Source organism: Glycine max, chromosome 5, assembly GCF_000004515.6.
Source record: "Glycine max cultivar Williams 82 chromosome 5, Glycine_max_v4.0, whole genome shotgun sequence".
Classification (NCBI taxonomy): domain Eukaryota; kingdom Viridiplantae; phylum Streptophyta; class Magnoliopsida; order Fabales; family Fabaceae; genus Glycine; species Glycine max.
The window spans coordinates 31314423-31331659 of NC_038241.2; the positions used below are offsets into that span (position 1 = coordinate 31314423).

Below are 17237 nucleotides of genomic sequence, written 5' to 3' on the forward strand. Positions count from 1 at the left end.
ATCACACTCCCAAATGACTCTCAGGGCCGACTCTATGTAATGTATAGGTGATGGGTTTTTTTTGTCAAGAATCCGTAGTGTACAATATTCAGATTTGGTGGGATTTCCTAAGTTATATGTAGGATGCAAGTTAAGCTCCATCCATGTCTCGCTGAGGAGATTCCTTTCCTTCCTTCGCTCATTTGCTTTTGTGTCTCTGTGCCAAAAGCAAGCAACCCCATTTAATAGGCCATTCCTTCTTCCATCACGGGCCACTAAAATTCAACACCTTAACATTTTTATAAGATGCATGAATGTTATATGATACATAATACATAATAATATATCTAACCACATTCATTCATATATAACATAATACATTAGTTATTAGTATTATTAGTAGAGAAATTCGAACCTGATTCACAAAGGACTCTAACTATAACAACGTATAGATAGTTAGAGTTAGACTTAGACACTCCATTTTGCTCTCAAGGCCACAACAATGGCCAACAAAGTCCTTGTTTTGTTGTGTGTCCTTGTGACAACGTTGTTGAGTTGTTGCGATGTTAGTGTTGTTCGGGGCCAGACATTCGCTTGTGATGTTGGGAAGAGCCCTGCAGTGGCGGGTTATGGGTTTTGTGACAAGTCTTTGGGGGTGGAAGCAAGGGTGAAGGACCTTGTGGGGAGGTTGACATTGCAAGAGAAGATAGGGAACTTGGTGAACTCTGCTGGGGATGTGAGTAGGCTTGGGATTCCAAGGTATGAATGGTGGTCCGAAGCACTTCATGGAGTGTCCAACGTTGGCCTGGGGACGCGATTCTCCAACGTGGTTCCTGGTGCAACCAGCTTTCCCATGCCTATTCTCACTGCTGCTTCTTTCAACACTTCATTGTTTGAAGTCATTGGAAGGGTGAGGCTTCTCCTCTTGTTACTTTTCTTGTGTAGCTTTCCCTTCTTTATTGAATGGAGGTTAGTGCTGTTAACTTGAGTCATTTTATTTCTTTACTAAACATATGTGGAAGCTCGTTGGTTCTGTTTGAAGTTTTTTCTATTGCATTCACAATACAGTTTTTCATTGATTTCATGAAGCCAGAATAAAAAAGTGATGATTTTTTAACATACCAATTTTTCTAACACCTAACTCTTCATTTTTCTCTTTCTATTATATCATATCACTTATCTTGCCTAAATTATTTTTTTTTTCTCTTTTATCTTTCTCTCATTTGGTGTCAAATAGCATTTTGAGTGTCTAAATTCATTTTTGAAAATAAAAAGGAACAAAAGTTAGATACAGTTCATTAAATGTTTTTTGTGTTATTCTCCAATTTGAATTGGAGTTTATCAAAAGCACTCTAAAGAATTACATCTAAGTTTTGCAAAAAAAAAAAAAATTAGTAAGTGCATAACTTTGTAGACATTTTTTCTTATGCAATGAGGCTGAAATTATTGATTATTGGTTAGAGAAGGTGGGATAGTTAAGGGCATTGTTGATTAATGCTTTTGGCTGGAAATCTTTTGGGTACAAATTTTTGCAATTGAATAATAATAAAATCAAACAAAAAAAGCAGGTGAGTTCTTAGCGGGAATTTGCAGAATGTATTCAAAGCAAACATTCTGAGGTTCTAGCTAATGTTTTGAAGCCGAAGCATATAAAAGAGAGTACTCTATGTTAATTAATTCCCAGTGGCAAACTTTAAAAAACTAATCATGCATCAATTGTCAGATGATGTGCATTTAAATTGAATTAAAATGTAGAGTTCATGATATTAGAAATCATCAAGCACTATAGGATAAAAAAAATAGGTCTAAACTTTGAAATGATGTTTACGGCTATTTTCGCAGGTGGTTTCAACGGAAGCAGGAGCAATGTACAATGTTGGCCTTGCTGGTTTGACATATTGGTCACCAAACATTAACATATTCAGAGATCCAAGATGGGGAAGAGGTCTTGAAACACCAGGGGAAGATCCTGTGCTCACTAGCAAATATGCAGCAGGCTATGTCAAAGGACTTCAACAAACTGACGGTGGGGACCCCAACAAGCTCAAGGTTGCTGCTTGCTGCAAACACTATACAGCCTATGATGTGGATAAGTGGAAAGGAATTCAGCGTTACACCTTCAATGCTGTGGTAATAATAATCTACAATTGGTCTAATTAAAACTCCATGTACAAGTTCTTAAGGATGGGATGGAAGAGAATCATTTTCATGGTTTTTGATGTTTTTTCTTGTTGATATTGGTAAGCTGACAAAGCAAGATTTGGAGGACACATTCCAACCACCATTCAAGAGCTGTGTGATTGATGGCAATGTTGCCAGTGTCATGTGTTCCTACAACAAGGTTAATGGAAAGCCAACTTGTGCAGACCCTGACCTCCTCAAGGGTGTTGTCCGGGGTGAATGGAAACTAAATGGGTACTGTCATACCTCATTTTTGACCCGTTTTTATTTCTTTTTTCTCGTCTTTTAAGCCGGAAATTTCTATCATTTCAGATGAAATTTCGGCAGGGAGGTATTTTAAAATACCTCATTTTTGTTTTGAAGACGCCCCTTTTTTATTATTATTATTTATTTATTTACCTCTTTTTATTGTTTTTTATTTTTAGTTATTATTTTCTTCTTTTCTTTTCCTTTTATTAAGTGTTTTTTTTTATTATTTCCGTTTTTTTATTATTAATATCTTTATTAGTATCTTCTTTTCGTTTTTTTATTTATTTATTTATTTTTTTTTTTTTATTATTATTATTATTTTTTTTTATTTTTTTTTATTTTTTTTTATTATTTTGCTGTTTTATATTTTGTTTTTTTTTTTTTTTTTTTTCTTCTTTCTTTTTCCTTTTCCTTTCCTTTTTTCTTTTTTTCTTTTTCGGTTTTCTCGGTCCAGGCCCAGAGGGGCTCTTCGTTTTTTTACCCTAATTATGACCTTTAAATGCGGCATTAATTACTGTGCATGTCAGAGAGAGAGGGCAGAGGTGAATACGAACAGTCGGAATACCAACAGCCAAGCCACCACTAACCATCGGCCTAGCCACCGCTCAACACCACCCTCCCCCTCCGTGAACCACTAGCCACCACCAGCCACCACTCAGCAACACCCTCCTCCTCCGTGAACCACCAACAAAAACAAAAAAAAACCAAAATCATCTTGCTCATAAAATCAAAACATTAGAACAGAAATCCCTGCAAACACAGTAACCCACTCACTCATGCGGCCTAAAGCCTACACCAACCACCACTAGCGGCCAAGCCCACACCAAACCCCACACAACCACAAGCACCGCGTCAAACACCCACACCCACACAACCACAAGCACTGCGTCAAACACCCACACCCACAACCCAAGCTGTAACCGTTTTCACTCTGAAGCTTAAACGATAACATAAGGACAAAGGTAGTTCACCTTTTTTTTCTAAGATTCAAGGCTAGATCTAGGCTTTATCAGTGTTGGTTTTCAAAAAATAACGGTGGATTTGAGAACTAGGAGAAAAAAGGAATTCAAAACATGTAGTTTTTTTTAAAAAAGGAGGAGACTCTGTTTCCGACGCGGCGGCGCCGCCACCCATGGCTGGCCAGCCACTGCGCCGGTAAACAACTTCCGGCGGTGTGTGCTAGAGAGAGAAGAGAGAAAAAGGGAAGAGAGAAAAGAGAAGAGAGAGAAAAGCTTTTTAAAAATGGGAAAAAACCGGCCCCGAGCCCTTATATAGAGGCCGGACCGGTTCGGTTTTTTTTCCTTGGACCAAACCGGTCCGGTTCTCCTTTTTTGGCCCGCTGGACTCACCTCTGGCCCATTTTTTTTTCTTTTCTCTTTTTCTTCTTTTCCGATTCCTACTCTCACCCCCCTTTTTTTCCTTACTGCACCCTTTTCTTTTTCTTTTTTTTACGCACCATATTTATTTTATGTCTTGCATTTTTATTTTTACGCATCATATTTAATTTTATGCCTTGCATTTTTATTTTCTTTATTTATTTTCCAGCATCATGTTTAATTGTTTGTCTTGCATTTTATTTTCCAGCCACATATTTATTTTTGTCTTGCACTTATATTTTCTTTATTTTATGTACCCTATTTATTTTTGCCTTGCATTTTATTTTTATGTCTCGCATTCTTTTTAGCATCATATTTATTTTCTGTATTGCATTTTTATTTTCGTTTTATTTTATTTTCAGCATCATACTTATTTTATGTCTTGCTTTTTTTTTTATTATTTTATTTTGTTTATTTTTTATTCTATGCATCATATTTACTTTATGTCTTGCATTTTTTATTTTTTAGCATCATGTTTATTTTATGTCTTGCATTTTTATTTTCATTTTTTTATTTATTTCCAGCATTATATTTATTTTTATGTCTTGCATTTCATTTTCTTTATTTATTTTATGCACCATATGTATTTATTGTTTTGTATTTCATGCATTTTATTATTTCTTCCAGCATATTTATTTTAATGCATTTGCAATTTTTATTTATTATTGCCAATTAGAATGTATCTAGGTCCAATGTAAAAAAAAAAAAAAAAAAAAAGAGAATCTGCACCGACACTCACATTTATTTTTATGTTTCCCGCCGAGGACGATCATGTGATTTGAACCGACACTCACATTTATTTTTATGTTTTCCGCCGAGGACGATCATGTGATTTGAACCGTATCCGAGGAAAAGGACCCTCACTTAAAAAAAAAACAAAAAAAAAAAAAAAAAAAAAAAAAACAAAAACAAAAACTTTCCATAATCAAAATTTCAAAAAAAAGGGTCAATCTTTTCTTTCTTTCTTAATCAAATCTTTAATCAATCTTTAATCAATCAAAACATTTTTTCTAATTTAAAATCAATCGAACTCACTTCTTTTATTTCTTCTATGCCTTTTCGGCCTCTTACCTTGCCTAAACTCTTCTTTTTTCGAACTTTAAAATCAATCAAAACCAATCACTTGACTTTCTACTCCGAACTACATGATTTTGATCCCATTCGGGTATGTAGGCAAAAGACTTTGTCTTCCCAAATCAAATAAAAATAAACAAAAACTTTTTTCTTCTCCTTTCTTTCGAACCCACCTCTTTAATCTTTCCACACTTGAGCATTTATTTCCAAACAAATAATTAATTCAGCATAAAGATAAAATAAGCAAGAGGTTCCTATAGAGTACTATAGACGTTTAGGGTGCTAGTACCTTCCCTTTGCGTAACCAACCCCCGGACCTTTGATCTCTCAAAAATAGGGTTTTTCGAGCTTTCTCCCTTTTCTTCGGAAAAATAAAAGATCGGTGGTGATCTTAAAAATGCGAGTCAATGCTAATCAATAGCTTGATATCCAAAAATCACCGCGACAGAAAAATGGCGACTCCACTGGGGATCGAACTCCTAAGTGGGTTAAACCTATCTTGTTTTTTTTCATCTTTATGCTTTGTTATTATTTGAAACTGTAAATACGTGCTTAAGTGTTTATCTCTTACGTGAGCGGTGAGATAAGTCCTACACCCGGACTTGAGGGAAACATAAGATAGGATGGTGGTATAATCATAGTGTCTTTCCGAGAGTGAGTTTCGGATGTGGCACATGTGATAACCCCGCTCAATGGAGGGATCTTGGGAATATTACTATGTTGGCATGAGTAGTCGTGCTCAGCATTGATATTTCCAAGCGACCTATGAAGTTGAGGACCTTTAGTTACCTTTAACCCATCTTAGCCTTTTAGGACGTAGTGCGGTGGCTAATCAAGAGTAGTCTTGAATTGGTTGATACGCGATACTACACTCAAACGAGGCTTTCCTATGGGCGTTGTTGGACCGGGAGTAGTCCCGTAATCCGACAATATCCGGAAGTGGTCAATGACTTTGGGAACTTGGTAGAACCCGTGATACAGGTACATATGAAACCATAGTCCTTACCAAATGGCGTGTTTACCCTTAACTCCAACATTTTGGACTTAACTTCACCATGTTTTCTCCATACTGTGGCATAATCATGCATACATGCATCCATGCATAAACTCTTTTTTTTCATCCAAATTATCGAAGGACTTAGACAAGCTTTTTGTAAACTTTGTAGATATGGACATCCCACTGAGAAGCACTAGGAAGTACCTTTTCAAAAAAACAGACCTGTTGAGATTAAGGGAGCTAGCATCTTTAGTAAGTGATCCAGTTGATTTTCAAGCTCATCATGGGAAGTTGCTCAGAATTCTCAGAGTAGATGTTGAGGAAGGATGCCTAGAGACCCTGGTTCAGTTCTATGACCCGCTCTACCATTGCTTCACATTTCCCGATTACCAACTTGTCCCCACACTTGAAGAGTACTCCTACCTAGTTGGTTTACCCGTGCCAGACAAGATACCTTTCCATGGTTTTGAGCCTACCCCTAAACCCTCCGACATCGCAGCCGCCCTCCATCTTAAAACCTCTATCATCCAAGCAAACCTTACCTCTAAAGGAGGCCTCCAAGGTCTTCCCACCCACTTCCTCTACCAACAAGCCTCCATATTTGCTGAAGCAGCTAGTATACTTGCCTTCCATTCTATCCTAGCCCTCCTTATATATGGCCTTTTACTCTTCCCAAATATTGACAACTTCATCGATATCAATGCCATTAAAATCTTTCTTACAAAGAACCCCGTACCCACTCTACTCGCCGATACCTACCATTCTATCCATGACCGTACCCAGGCTGGCCGTGGAACCATTTCTTGTTGTGCACCTTTACTCTATCAGTGGTTTACCTTCCACTTACCTCAATCCCGTGCCTTCAAGACCAATGATGATAAGCTTTCTTGGCCTCGCCGAATCATGACTCTTGACCCATCTGACATTGTTTGGTACCAAGCAGCTAGTGATGTTGGAGAGATTATTGTGAGTTGTGGTGAATATCCCAACGTACCTCTTTTGGGTATGCGTGGCGGAATTAGCTACAACCCGCTTCTCGCTCGACGACAATTTGGGTACCCGATAAAGACAAAACCAAACAACCTTGCCTTGACTAATGAATTCTATCTTAACCATGGAGATCATTCGAACAAAAGGGAAAGATTCACACAAGCTTGGAGCGCTATCCGCAGACTCAACAGAAGTCAGTTGGGAAAGAAATCAGACTATGTGCATGAATCTTACACCCAGTGGGTTATTGATAGGACCAAGAGCTTTGGCCTACCCTACCGCTTACCTAGATACCTATCGTCCACCATCCCACCATCATCCTTGCCTATCCCCTTTGATACTAAGGAAGAGTTTCATGAACAATTAACCAAAGAAAGGCAAGAAAAAGAAACTTGGAAGAGGAGATGCCAGGAGCTCGAGCAAGAGAATGAGACTTTGAAGGGGAAGATAGCCCAACAGAGCCGTGAGCTTTTTATCCAGAACCAGAGGATGATTGAGAAGGACGACTTGCTTCGTCGGAAAGACGCTTTGCTCCACCGAGATGCTAGAAGGAAGAGGAGGTTTATGGATTTGTTCTCCCGTGCACATTCAGATTCCGAGGATCCATCTACTCCGGGAGTTTGAGTCTGAAGTTCTTAGGACCTTATGTTTAGATTTTAGCTCCCGAAATCTCTTGACTTGTAAAAAAAAAAAAAAAAAAAAAAAAAAAAAAAAGGGTTTTTTGTAATATTCCAGTGCTTAAGTGAAGTGTTTCAGTTTATGATGTTTACAATTTTTTCTAACAAGTTCTTCGATAATAATTTGTTCCCTTTCTTTTTGCATAAGCATAAGCATGCATCATGTTGCATTCGTGGTTTCTAAATCGAGTCTCACACTGTGTTCACTACTTCAAAAAGGGGGGGAGTCAATCAACCGCCGCCCAAGGAAAGTGGCCCGACGAATTCTCCACAAACCAACTCGCATTTACAACACCAGGGCCAATCGGAAGAGGATGGATATAGTTGAACAAGAAAATCAGAGTCTCAGGGAGGAGGTTGCCACTTTACGAGAGGGAATGGATAGGTTGACGACCATGATGAGTGCACTCCTGTCAGCCCAGAACTCTCAAGCTGCCGCCGCTACTGTAGAGCAGCCCTTGGTGAGCACAACCCCGTTATCTACAGTGACTTCTCCACCCCTCTTTTTGCCTCCAGGTTGTACATGGGGAATGCCACCTCCAGTCTGCGGAAGCCCCCAGCCCGCTGTATCTGAAGTTCCACCTCCTTTTGCTCAGCAGTCAGCACCGATTCCGCAACCCAATACCTCTTTCCCTCAAGCTGCGATGACTTATTCTGCTCCACTGATTCACACTATTCAACAAGAGGTTGAACCAATTTTCCAAGCTGAAAATGTTGTAGCCTTCGACAAGATGGAAGAACTCCAAGAAAGATTTGATGGTATGCAAAGGGAAGTCGAAGCCCTCCGAGGAAGAGATCTGTTCGGGAAGGACGCCTGTGAATTATGCTTGGTCCCAAATGTTACTATCCCTCACAAGTTCAAGGTGCCAGACTTCGAGAAGTATAAAGGGAACTCTTGTCCCCGCAGTCACTTGGTGATGTACGCGCGGAAAATGTCCATGTATACTGACAATCATAAGCTGCTTATTCATTTCTTTCAGGACAGCCTGACTGGGGCCGCTCTGAAGTGGTATATGAATTTGGACAGTGCGAGCATTCGTACTTTCAATGACCTGGGTGAAGCGTTCATCCGGCAGTATAAGTACAATTTGGACATGGCCCCAGATCGTGATCAGCTCCGTGCGATGACACAAAAAGAGAAAGAAACGTTCAAGGAGTATGCCCAGCGTTGGAGGGAAGTGGCTGCCCAGATTGTCCCGCCGTTGGAAGAAAGGGAAATGACCAAAATATTTCTGAAGACCCTGAGCCAGTTTTATTACGAGAAAATGGTTGCAAGTGCACCAACAGACTTCACCGAAATGGTCAACATGGGGGTGCGATTAGAGGAAGGTGTCCGAGAGGGACGTTTGACCGGGGAAAGTGCCCCTGCCGCAAGTAATGCCAAGAAGTTTGGAGGCCACTTTGCGAAGAAGAAAGACCAAGAGGTGGGAATGATAGCTCATGGTAAGCCTCAGCAGAATTTCACCCCATATCGTCAGGTTGCGAATGTCGCATCCACTATCCCAAACCCATCATATCACCAACAAAGGCCACATTACCCCTACCCGTACCCTCCACAACAATACCCTCCACAACAATACCCTCCACAACAATATCCTCCACAGCAATACCATCAGCCACAATACCCTCAAAAACAACAAAATCGCCCGCAGACCCCCCAACAACCATATCACTCACAAAACCGCCAAAAAACAACCTTTGATCCAATCCCGATGAAATATGCTGACTTACTCCCCGCCCTGCTCGCCAAAAACCTTGTCCAGGTCAGAACACCCCCTCGTACACCAGATATTTTACCTCCCTGGTTTCGTCATGATTTAACCTGCGCTTTCCACCAAGGGGCCCCAGGTCATGACGTTGAAAACTGCTATGTCCTGAAGAATGAAGTGCAAAAACTAGTCCGGGCCAACTTGCTATCCTTCAAAGATCAGAATCCCAATGTTCAGGCGAACCCTCTGCCGAACCACGGGCCTGCTGTCAACATGATACAAGATTGTGATGAAGACGGTGTCATCCTGAACGTCCAGCACGTTCGAACTCCCCTGGTCCCAATACATATCAAGATGTGCGAGGCAGCTCTGTTTGACCATGATCATGCAGCGTGTGAAATATGTCCGGTGAATGTAAAAGGATGCCCTAAGGTACAAGAGGACGTACAAGAGCTGATAGACAGCAGAGAACTTATCATCACGAGGAAGGACAAAGAAGTGTGCGTCATCACCCCCGAGTTTCAGCGGTTGGAAATAAGCTATAACAGTGGGGAATCAACTACTACTCCACTGGTGATTAGCTTGCCAGGACCTATGCTGTATGCTTCTCTAAAAGCGGTCCCTTACAAGTATAGTGCCACGATGTTGGAAGGTGGACAGGAGGTGCCTTTGCCCTCTCTAACTCCTGCGGTTTCTGTGGACAACGTTGCTAATGACGGTAAAGTTCTGAGGAATGGACGTGTTATCCCCACATTGTTTGCAAAGAAAGTGAATGATCCGGCAGTTAAACAGGTGACAGTGAACGGCCCCGGTACAAGGAAGGAAGTAGGCCAATCCAATGGGACTAGTAAGAATTCTGATCATGACGAAATTCTGAAACTGATCCAGAAGAGTGAGTATAAAGTAGTAGACCAGCTGCTGCAAACTCCCTCTAAGATATCCATTTTGTCTCTGCTATTGAACTCAGAAGCACACCGTGAGGCTCTAATGAAGGTGTTGGACCAAGCTTTTGTGGAGAGGGACGTGACTGTTAATCAATTGGACAGTATAGTAGGAAACATTACTGCCTGCAATAATTTAAGTTTTAGTGATGAAGAGCTTCCTGAGGAGGGGAGGAACCACAATCTGGCGTTACATATATCGGTGAACTGCAAGTCTGATGCTCTGTCGAATGTACTTGTGGACACTGGTTCCTCATTGAATGTAATGGCCAAATCCATATTAGATCAACTTTCCTACCGGGGGCCTCCCATGAGAAGAAGCGGGGTGGTTGTCAAAGCGTTTGATGGATCAAGAAAGTCTGTTATCGGGGAGGTTGATTTGCCCGTTACAATTGGGCCGTTTGTTTTCCAAATTACATTCCAGGTGATGGATATCCAAGCCGCATACAGTTGCCTTTTGGGTAGGCCATGGATCCATGAAGCTGGGGCCGTGACATCCACCTTGCATCAAAAGCTGAAGTTTGTCAGAAATGGGAAATTGATCACTGTGAGTGGAGAGGAAGCCTTGTTGGTTAGTCATTTGTCAGCTTTTTCCTTTATTGGTGCTGATGAAACAGAAGGAACCTCTTTCCAAGGCCTGACTTTAGAGGGTAAAAAGCCAGAGAAAAATGAAGTATCTTTTGCTACTTGGAAGAGCGCACAGAAAGTGGTGCAGGAAGGAACAGGTGTAGGATGGGGAAAAGTTGTGCAGTTGCTGGAGAGTAAAAACCGTGAAGGACTGGGATTTGCTTCTTCTGCAGGATCCGCAACGAACAGTGTTGGATCAAGCTCCATTACTAGCACCTTTTGTAGCGCCGGGTTCATCAACAACTCGCCAGAAGCCAATGCTGTCTTGGAAGATGCTCCTGAAGAGATAGTGCTTGCATTTGTCACACCTGGAAAACTTGTTCGCAACTGGGACGCGGTTGACATCCCTTCAGTGGTTCATGCATCAAAGTAATGTGTCTTTGTTTTTCTGTTTGTTTGTTTTTCAAAAAAGGATCCTTTCGTCTTGCCCAGGACGAAAGCGCAATTATGTAGGGCTGTTTTGTTTCAAGCACTACTCTTATTAATGGAAAATGTGGTTTATCCCGATATCTATGCTTATTGCTCTTTCTGGAAAATGGTAACACAAAAAACCCAAAATATTTTATTTTTGTTTTCTGATTTCAATTAATTATAAAAAGTCCGCATTGTTCACTCATTTTCTAAAATCAATCATCAATCGTATGCAGACTAGGCATTTATGAGCCCGTTGAACATAATAACCTTGCACCCTCTCCCAACTTCGAATCTCCTGTCTACGAGGCTGAAGAGGAGGAGGATGATGAAATCCCGGAGGAACTTGCTCGGTTATTGGAATATGAAAAGAAAACCATTCAGCCTCATGAGGAGTTAGTAGAGGTGATTAACTTGGGAACCGAGGAAGATAAGAAGGAAGTCAAGATTGGGGCATCGCTTGAGGCAACTGTCAAACGAAAGGTGATTGAATTACTCAAAGAATATGCCGATGTGTTCGCATGGTCGTACCAGGATATGCCCGGCTTGGATCCCCGTATTGTGGAGCACCGTTTGCCTTTGAAGCCCGAATGCCCACCAGTCAAACAGAAACTGAGAAGAACTCGCCCTGACATGGCTCTCAAGATCAAAGAGGAAGTACAGAAGCAGATCGATGCAGGTTTTCTTGTCACATCAGAGTATCCCCAATGGTTAGCCAACATAGTGCCTGTTCCAAAGAGGGACGGCAAGGTCAGGATGTGCGTTGACTACCGGGATTTGAACAAGGCTAGTCCGAAAGATGACTTTCCTCTACCTCACATCGATGTATTGGTTGACAGCGCTGCAAAGTCCAAGGTCTTCTCCTTCATGGACGGTTTCTCTGGGTACAATCAGATCAAGATGGCAGTCGAAGATAGAGAAAAGACATCTTTCATCACGCCTTGGGGCACCTTTTGTTACAGGGTAATGCCCTTTGGGTTGATAAATGCAGGTGCCACTTACCAAAGAGGCATGACCACTCTCTTTCATGACATGATGCACAAAGAGATAGAAGTGTACGTGGATGATATGATTGTCAAGTCAGGCACTGAAGAAGAACATGTCGAGTACTTGCTGAAGATGTTTCAACGGCTGAGAAAGTACCAACTTCGACTGAATCCCAACAAATGTACCTTTGGTGTTAGATCTGGAAAACTCTTAGGTTTCATTGTCAGTCAGAAAGGTATTGAAGTAGATCCTGACAAGGTCAAGGCTATTAGAGAAATGCCGGTTCCACAAACAGAGAAACAAGTGAGAGGTTTTCTTGGGCGTCTAAATTACATTTCTCGTTTCATCTCGCACATGACAGCCACGTGCGGACCTATATTCAAGTTGCTTCGAAAAGATCAAGGGGTTGTTTGGACCGAAGATTGTCAAAAGGCTTTTGATAGTATCAAGAATTATCTGCTAGAACCTCCAATTCTTATACCTCCAGTTGAAGGAAGGCCTCTGATTATGTACTTGACTGTGTTAGAAGATTCTATGGGCTGTGTGCTCGGACAACAGGATGAGACCAGAAAGAAAGAACATGTCATCTACTACTTGAGCAAGAAGTTTACAGATTGTGAGTCCAGGTACTCCCTACTTGAGAAAACTTGTTGTGCACTAGCTTGGGCTGCCAAGCGTCTTCGTCACTACATGATTAACCACACCACCTGGCTAATATCCAAAATGGACCCGATCAAGTATATCTTTGAGAAACCCGCTCTGACAGGAAGAATTGCTCGTTGGCAGATGTTGTTATCCGAGTATGATATCGAATACCGCACCCAGAAGGCAATCAAGGGGAGTGTTCTTGCTGATCATTTGGCTCACCAACCAATTGAGGACTATCAACCCGTCAAGTTTGACTTTCCTGATGAAGAGATTATGTACTTGAAGATGAAGGATTGTGAGGAACCATTGCTTGGAGAAGGTCCAGATCCCGAGTCTAGATGGGGTTTGATTTTTGATGGAGCCGTGAATGTCTTTGGCAATGGAATTGGGGCAGTTATTATCACTCCTGAAGGTAATCATCTCCCTTTCGCTGCAAGGTTACAGTTTGATTGCACCAACAATGTGGCAGAGTATGAAGCATGTATCCTGGGCATTGAAAAAGCCATTGACTTGAAAATCAAGAACCTTGACATTTACGGGGATTCAGCTCTCGTAATCAACCAAATCAAAGGAGAATGGGAAACTCGCCACCCCGGCTTGATTCCATACAAAGATTATGCAAGGCGTTTGCTAACCTTCTTCAACAAAGTGGAGCTTCACCACATCCCTCGTGATGAGAACCAGATGGCAGATGCGTTAGCAACTTTATCCTCCATGTACGAAGTGAGTCACCGGAACAATTTGCCAACAATCAGAATTCAGCGCCTCGAGAGGCCCGCTCACGTGTTTGCAGTCGAAGAGGTTGTTGATGATAAGCCCTGGTTCCATGATATCAAGTGTTTCCTTCAAAGCCAGGAATATCCACCTGGAGCATCCAACAAAGACAGGAGAACTTTGAGAAGATTGTCTGGTAATTTCTTCCTAAATGGGGATGTTTTGTACAAAAGAAACTTTGACATGGTACTACTCAGGTGTGTAGATAAGCAAGAAGCGGAACTTTTGATGCATGAGGTACATGAAGGCTCCTTTGGAACTCACTCCAATGGACATGCAATGGCTAGGAAGTTGTTGAGAGCAGGTTACTACTGGATGTCGATGGAAACAGATTGTTGCAAGCATGCCAGGAAGTGCCACAAATGCCAGATTTATGCTGACAGAATTCACGTACCACCAACTACACTTAATGTTCTTTCTTCTCCGTGGCCTTTCTCTATGTGGGGCATCGATATGATTGGTAGAATCGAACCGAAAGCTTCAAACGGGCACCGTTTCATTCTAGTGGCTATTGATTACTTCACCAAGTGGGTTGAAGCGGCATCTTATGCAAATGTGACTAAGCAAGTTGTGGTCCGCTTTATCAAGAATCAGATCATCTGCCGTTATGGTGTGCCCAACAGAATCATTACAGATAATGGAACGAACTTGAATAACAAGATGATGAAAGATTTGTGTGAAGAGTTCAAGATTGAGCATCACAATTCTTCTCCTTACAGACCTCAAATGAATGGCGCAGTTGAAGCTGCAAACAAGAATATCAAGAAGATAGTGCAGAAGATGGTGGTCACATACAAAGACTGGCATGAGATGCTACCGTATGCTTTGCATGGGTATCGCACTTCAGTGCGTACTTCAACAGGGGCAACCCCCTTTTCTTTGGTGTATGGTATGGAAGCAGTACTCCCTGTGGAGGTTGAGATTCCATCAACGAGAGTTCTAATAGAGGCCCAGTTATCAGAAGCTGAGTGGTGCCAAAGCAGATATGATCAGTTGAATCTAATTGAAGAAAAACGCATGAAGGCCTTGTGCCACGGACAACTTTATCAACAGAGGATGAAGCAAGCTTTCGACAAGAAGGTTCATCCTCGTGTGTTTCAAGAAGGAGATCTTGTGCTCAAGAAGGTTTTATCTTTCCAACCCGACTCTAGGGGCAAGTGGACGCCTAATTACGAAGGCCCATATGTCGTCAAGAGAACTTTCTCTGGTGGTGCGCTGATTCTTACGACTATGGATGGGGATGAGCTCCCTCGTCCCGTGAATGCGGATGCAGTCAAGAAATACTTTGTCTAAAAATAAAAGAACAGCTCGATAAGTCGAAAACCCGAAAGGGCGGCTTAGGCAAAAATGAGCATCTCGGTGGGTCGAAAACCCGAAAGGGCGGCCCAGGCAAAAATTAGAGACATCAAACAGAAAAATAATTAGCCTGATAGGTCGAAAACCCGAAAGGGCGATCTATGCAAAATTTAAGGACCAAAAGACAAAGTAACTGCATCGAGCTGATCTTCGTTCATTTGAGGCACAATGGAATGTCAGGGAGACCCTGAATCTGAAGCATCCAAACAGTGGAATTCAAGGTTGTCAGAGGGAACAACGGTTATTGTGTTCAATGAACCTTCGATTTATATTTACCATTTTCCAAACTTTGTAAGATCAGTGGAGCCATGCCATTGGCAGGTCACCACTCTTTCAAATAAATTTGAGCCTGTTGCCTTTCATTTGGAATTCTCATTTATTCAGCTTATAAAACCTTTCCTTTTTATGGTAGCATTTGAAACAAAATATTTCTCAAAATCATAAATTTTCTTTCATGTCTTTTTTGAAAAGCACAAACAACAAAACACTTTTTCTTTGAACTCGTGAATAGATGAAGGGTGTGTCAACAGCTACCATGAGAATGGGTAAACCTTGCAGGTTGCACGTGGTCAATTGTTCTTTTTCAAAAAAAAAAAAAAAATATAATAAATAATAAGCATGACCACAGAAGCACCAGCTCTTCTACCATGTTTTTCGGATTGGCACGTTCTCCCCAAGAAATGTTTATTCCCCATCAGTTGCTGCGGACTTTACCCCGTCGCTATTTTGATATACCCTAGTGGCATCATCCCCATTGAAGGTTGCCGAGTGTTTGTGATGCGACGTCGGGTCACTTTCAATCTTACCTGTCCAATCTTGTTCCACCAAATCTATCATTCACACAATCATACAAGTCAATCCTCCATACAGTCATACAAGTCGTGTCGTCATTCAGGCATTCATACATATACACATTCATGCATATACAATGAAGACAATATCATGCGTACATGGCTGCATTAACCATCATGAGTCTTGCTTCATTTATCTTTTCATTTCAATCAATCATGAATAATTTGTAACCTTCTATTTCCCCGAGTGTCATCCCCAATGGGTCTGATCCAAAGGGGTCACCCTCTCTCCGCCAAGTGGCAATTTCTTTAATGAACAGCTTGTGCATCATTTGCCTCTGTTTCATGTCATCAGTTGGCTAGTTCGGCGATAACCTGGACAGTTGATATTTATCTTTGTTTTGGTCAGTTGACTAGTTCAGCAATAACCTGAACAGTTGACATTTATCTTTGTTTCTTGTCAGTTGATTAGTTCAGCAATAACCTGAACAGTTGACATTTATCTTTGTTTCTTGTCAGTTGACTAGTTCAGCAATAACCTGAACAGTTGACATTTATCTTCAATTCTTGTCAGTTGATCAGTTCAGCGATAACCTGAACAGTTGACATCTATCTTTGTTTCTTATCAGTTGATTAGTTCGGCAATAACCCGAACAGTTGACATTTATCTTTGTTCCTTATCAATTGGCTAGTTCGGCAATAACCCGGACAGTTGGTATTTATCTTTGTTTGTTGTCAGATTGGCTAGTTCGGCAATAACCCGAACAGTTAACATTTATCTTCAATTCTGGTCAGTTGGCTAGTTCGGCAATAACCCGAACATCTGACATTTATCTTTGTTCCTTTGTCGTCAGTGGCGGTTCGTCGTCAACCCGAACAGCTGACATTTACCCCCAGTAAAACCATGTGATCCCCAGTCGGACCCCTTTTCTTTAACAAAATCGAGTACCATTTGGTTTTGTTATTCCCAGTCGAGCCATTTTCCCCGTCTTGCCACATTACATGCATAACCGATCATGCACAGCATCTCATGCATAACAGTGCATTCATAGCATTTTGTAGTTGAAATTGGTCAAAAATGGTGTACTCTGTATTTAAATCTCTTCGACCCGTCGCTTTAAAAGTTTCACTTTTAAATCTCCGTAACGAAGAGACTTAAATAGGGGCATCTGTCATACCCCATTTTGACCCGATTTTATTTCTTTTTCTCGTATTTTAAGCCGGAAATTTCCATCATTTCAGATGAAATTTCGGCAGGGAGGTATTTTAAAATACCTCATTTTTGTTTTGAAGACGCCCTTTTTTTATTATTATTATTTATTTATTTACCTTTTTTTTATTATTATTATTTTTATTTTTTAGTTATTATTTTCTTCTTTTCTTTTCCTTTTATTAAGTGTTTTTTATTATTTCCGTTTTTTTATTAATATCTTTATTAGATCTTCTTTTCGTTTTTTTTATTTATTTATT

The 17237-nt window shown here is 40.9% G+C and overlaps 2 protein-coding genes across 2 annotated transcripts in view; both read left to right on the forward strand.

Annotated features, from left to right (window-relative positions):
• The first annotated feature begins 481 nt into the window (after positions 1–481).
• The window catches only part of LOC100806310 (beta-xylosidase/alpha-L-arabinofuranosidase 2), a 23955-nt gene continuing 7199 nt past the window's right edge, over positions 482–17237 (forward strand). The window contains exons 1-3 of the mRNA XM_014775623.3: positions 482–889; positions 1822–2109; positions 2225–2394. Coding sequence (XP_014631109.2) covers positions 482–889; positions 1822–2109; positions 2225–2394 — 866 coding nt within the window. The remainder of the gene's footprint in view (positions 890–1821; positions 2110–2224; positions 2395–17237) is intronic.
• LOC102660916 (uncharacterized) lies at positions 8192–14997 on the forward strand. The gene is made up of 2 exons (XM_006601564.4): positions 8192–11169; positions 11448–14997. The coding sequence occupies exons 1-2, from the start codon at positions 8255–8257 to the stop codon at positions 14911–14913; spliced, it is 6381 nt and encodes a 2126-aa protein (XP_006601627.3). The 5' UTR covers positions 8192–8254; the 3' UTR covers positions 14914–14997.

What these genes read in the sequence shown, in the direction of transcription:
- LOC102660916 (XM_006601564.4), top strand. Translation starts at nt 8,255, where the DNA reads ATGGAAGAACTCCAAGAAAGATTTGATGGTATGCAAAGGGAAGTCGAA. An exon ending in TCAGTGGTTCATGCATCAAA is followed by an intron (nt 11,170 to 11,447) that starts GTAATGTGTCTT and finishes AATCGTATGCAG; the next exon opens with ACTAGGCATTTATGAGCCCG.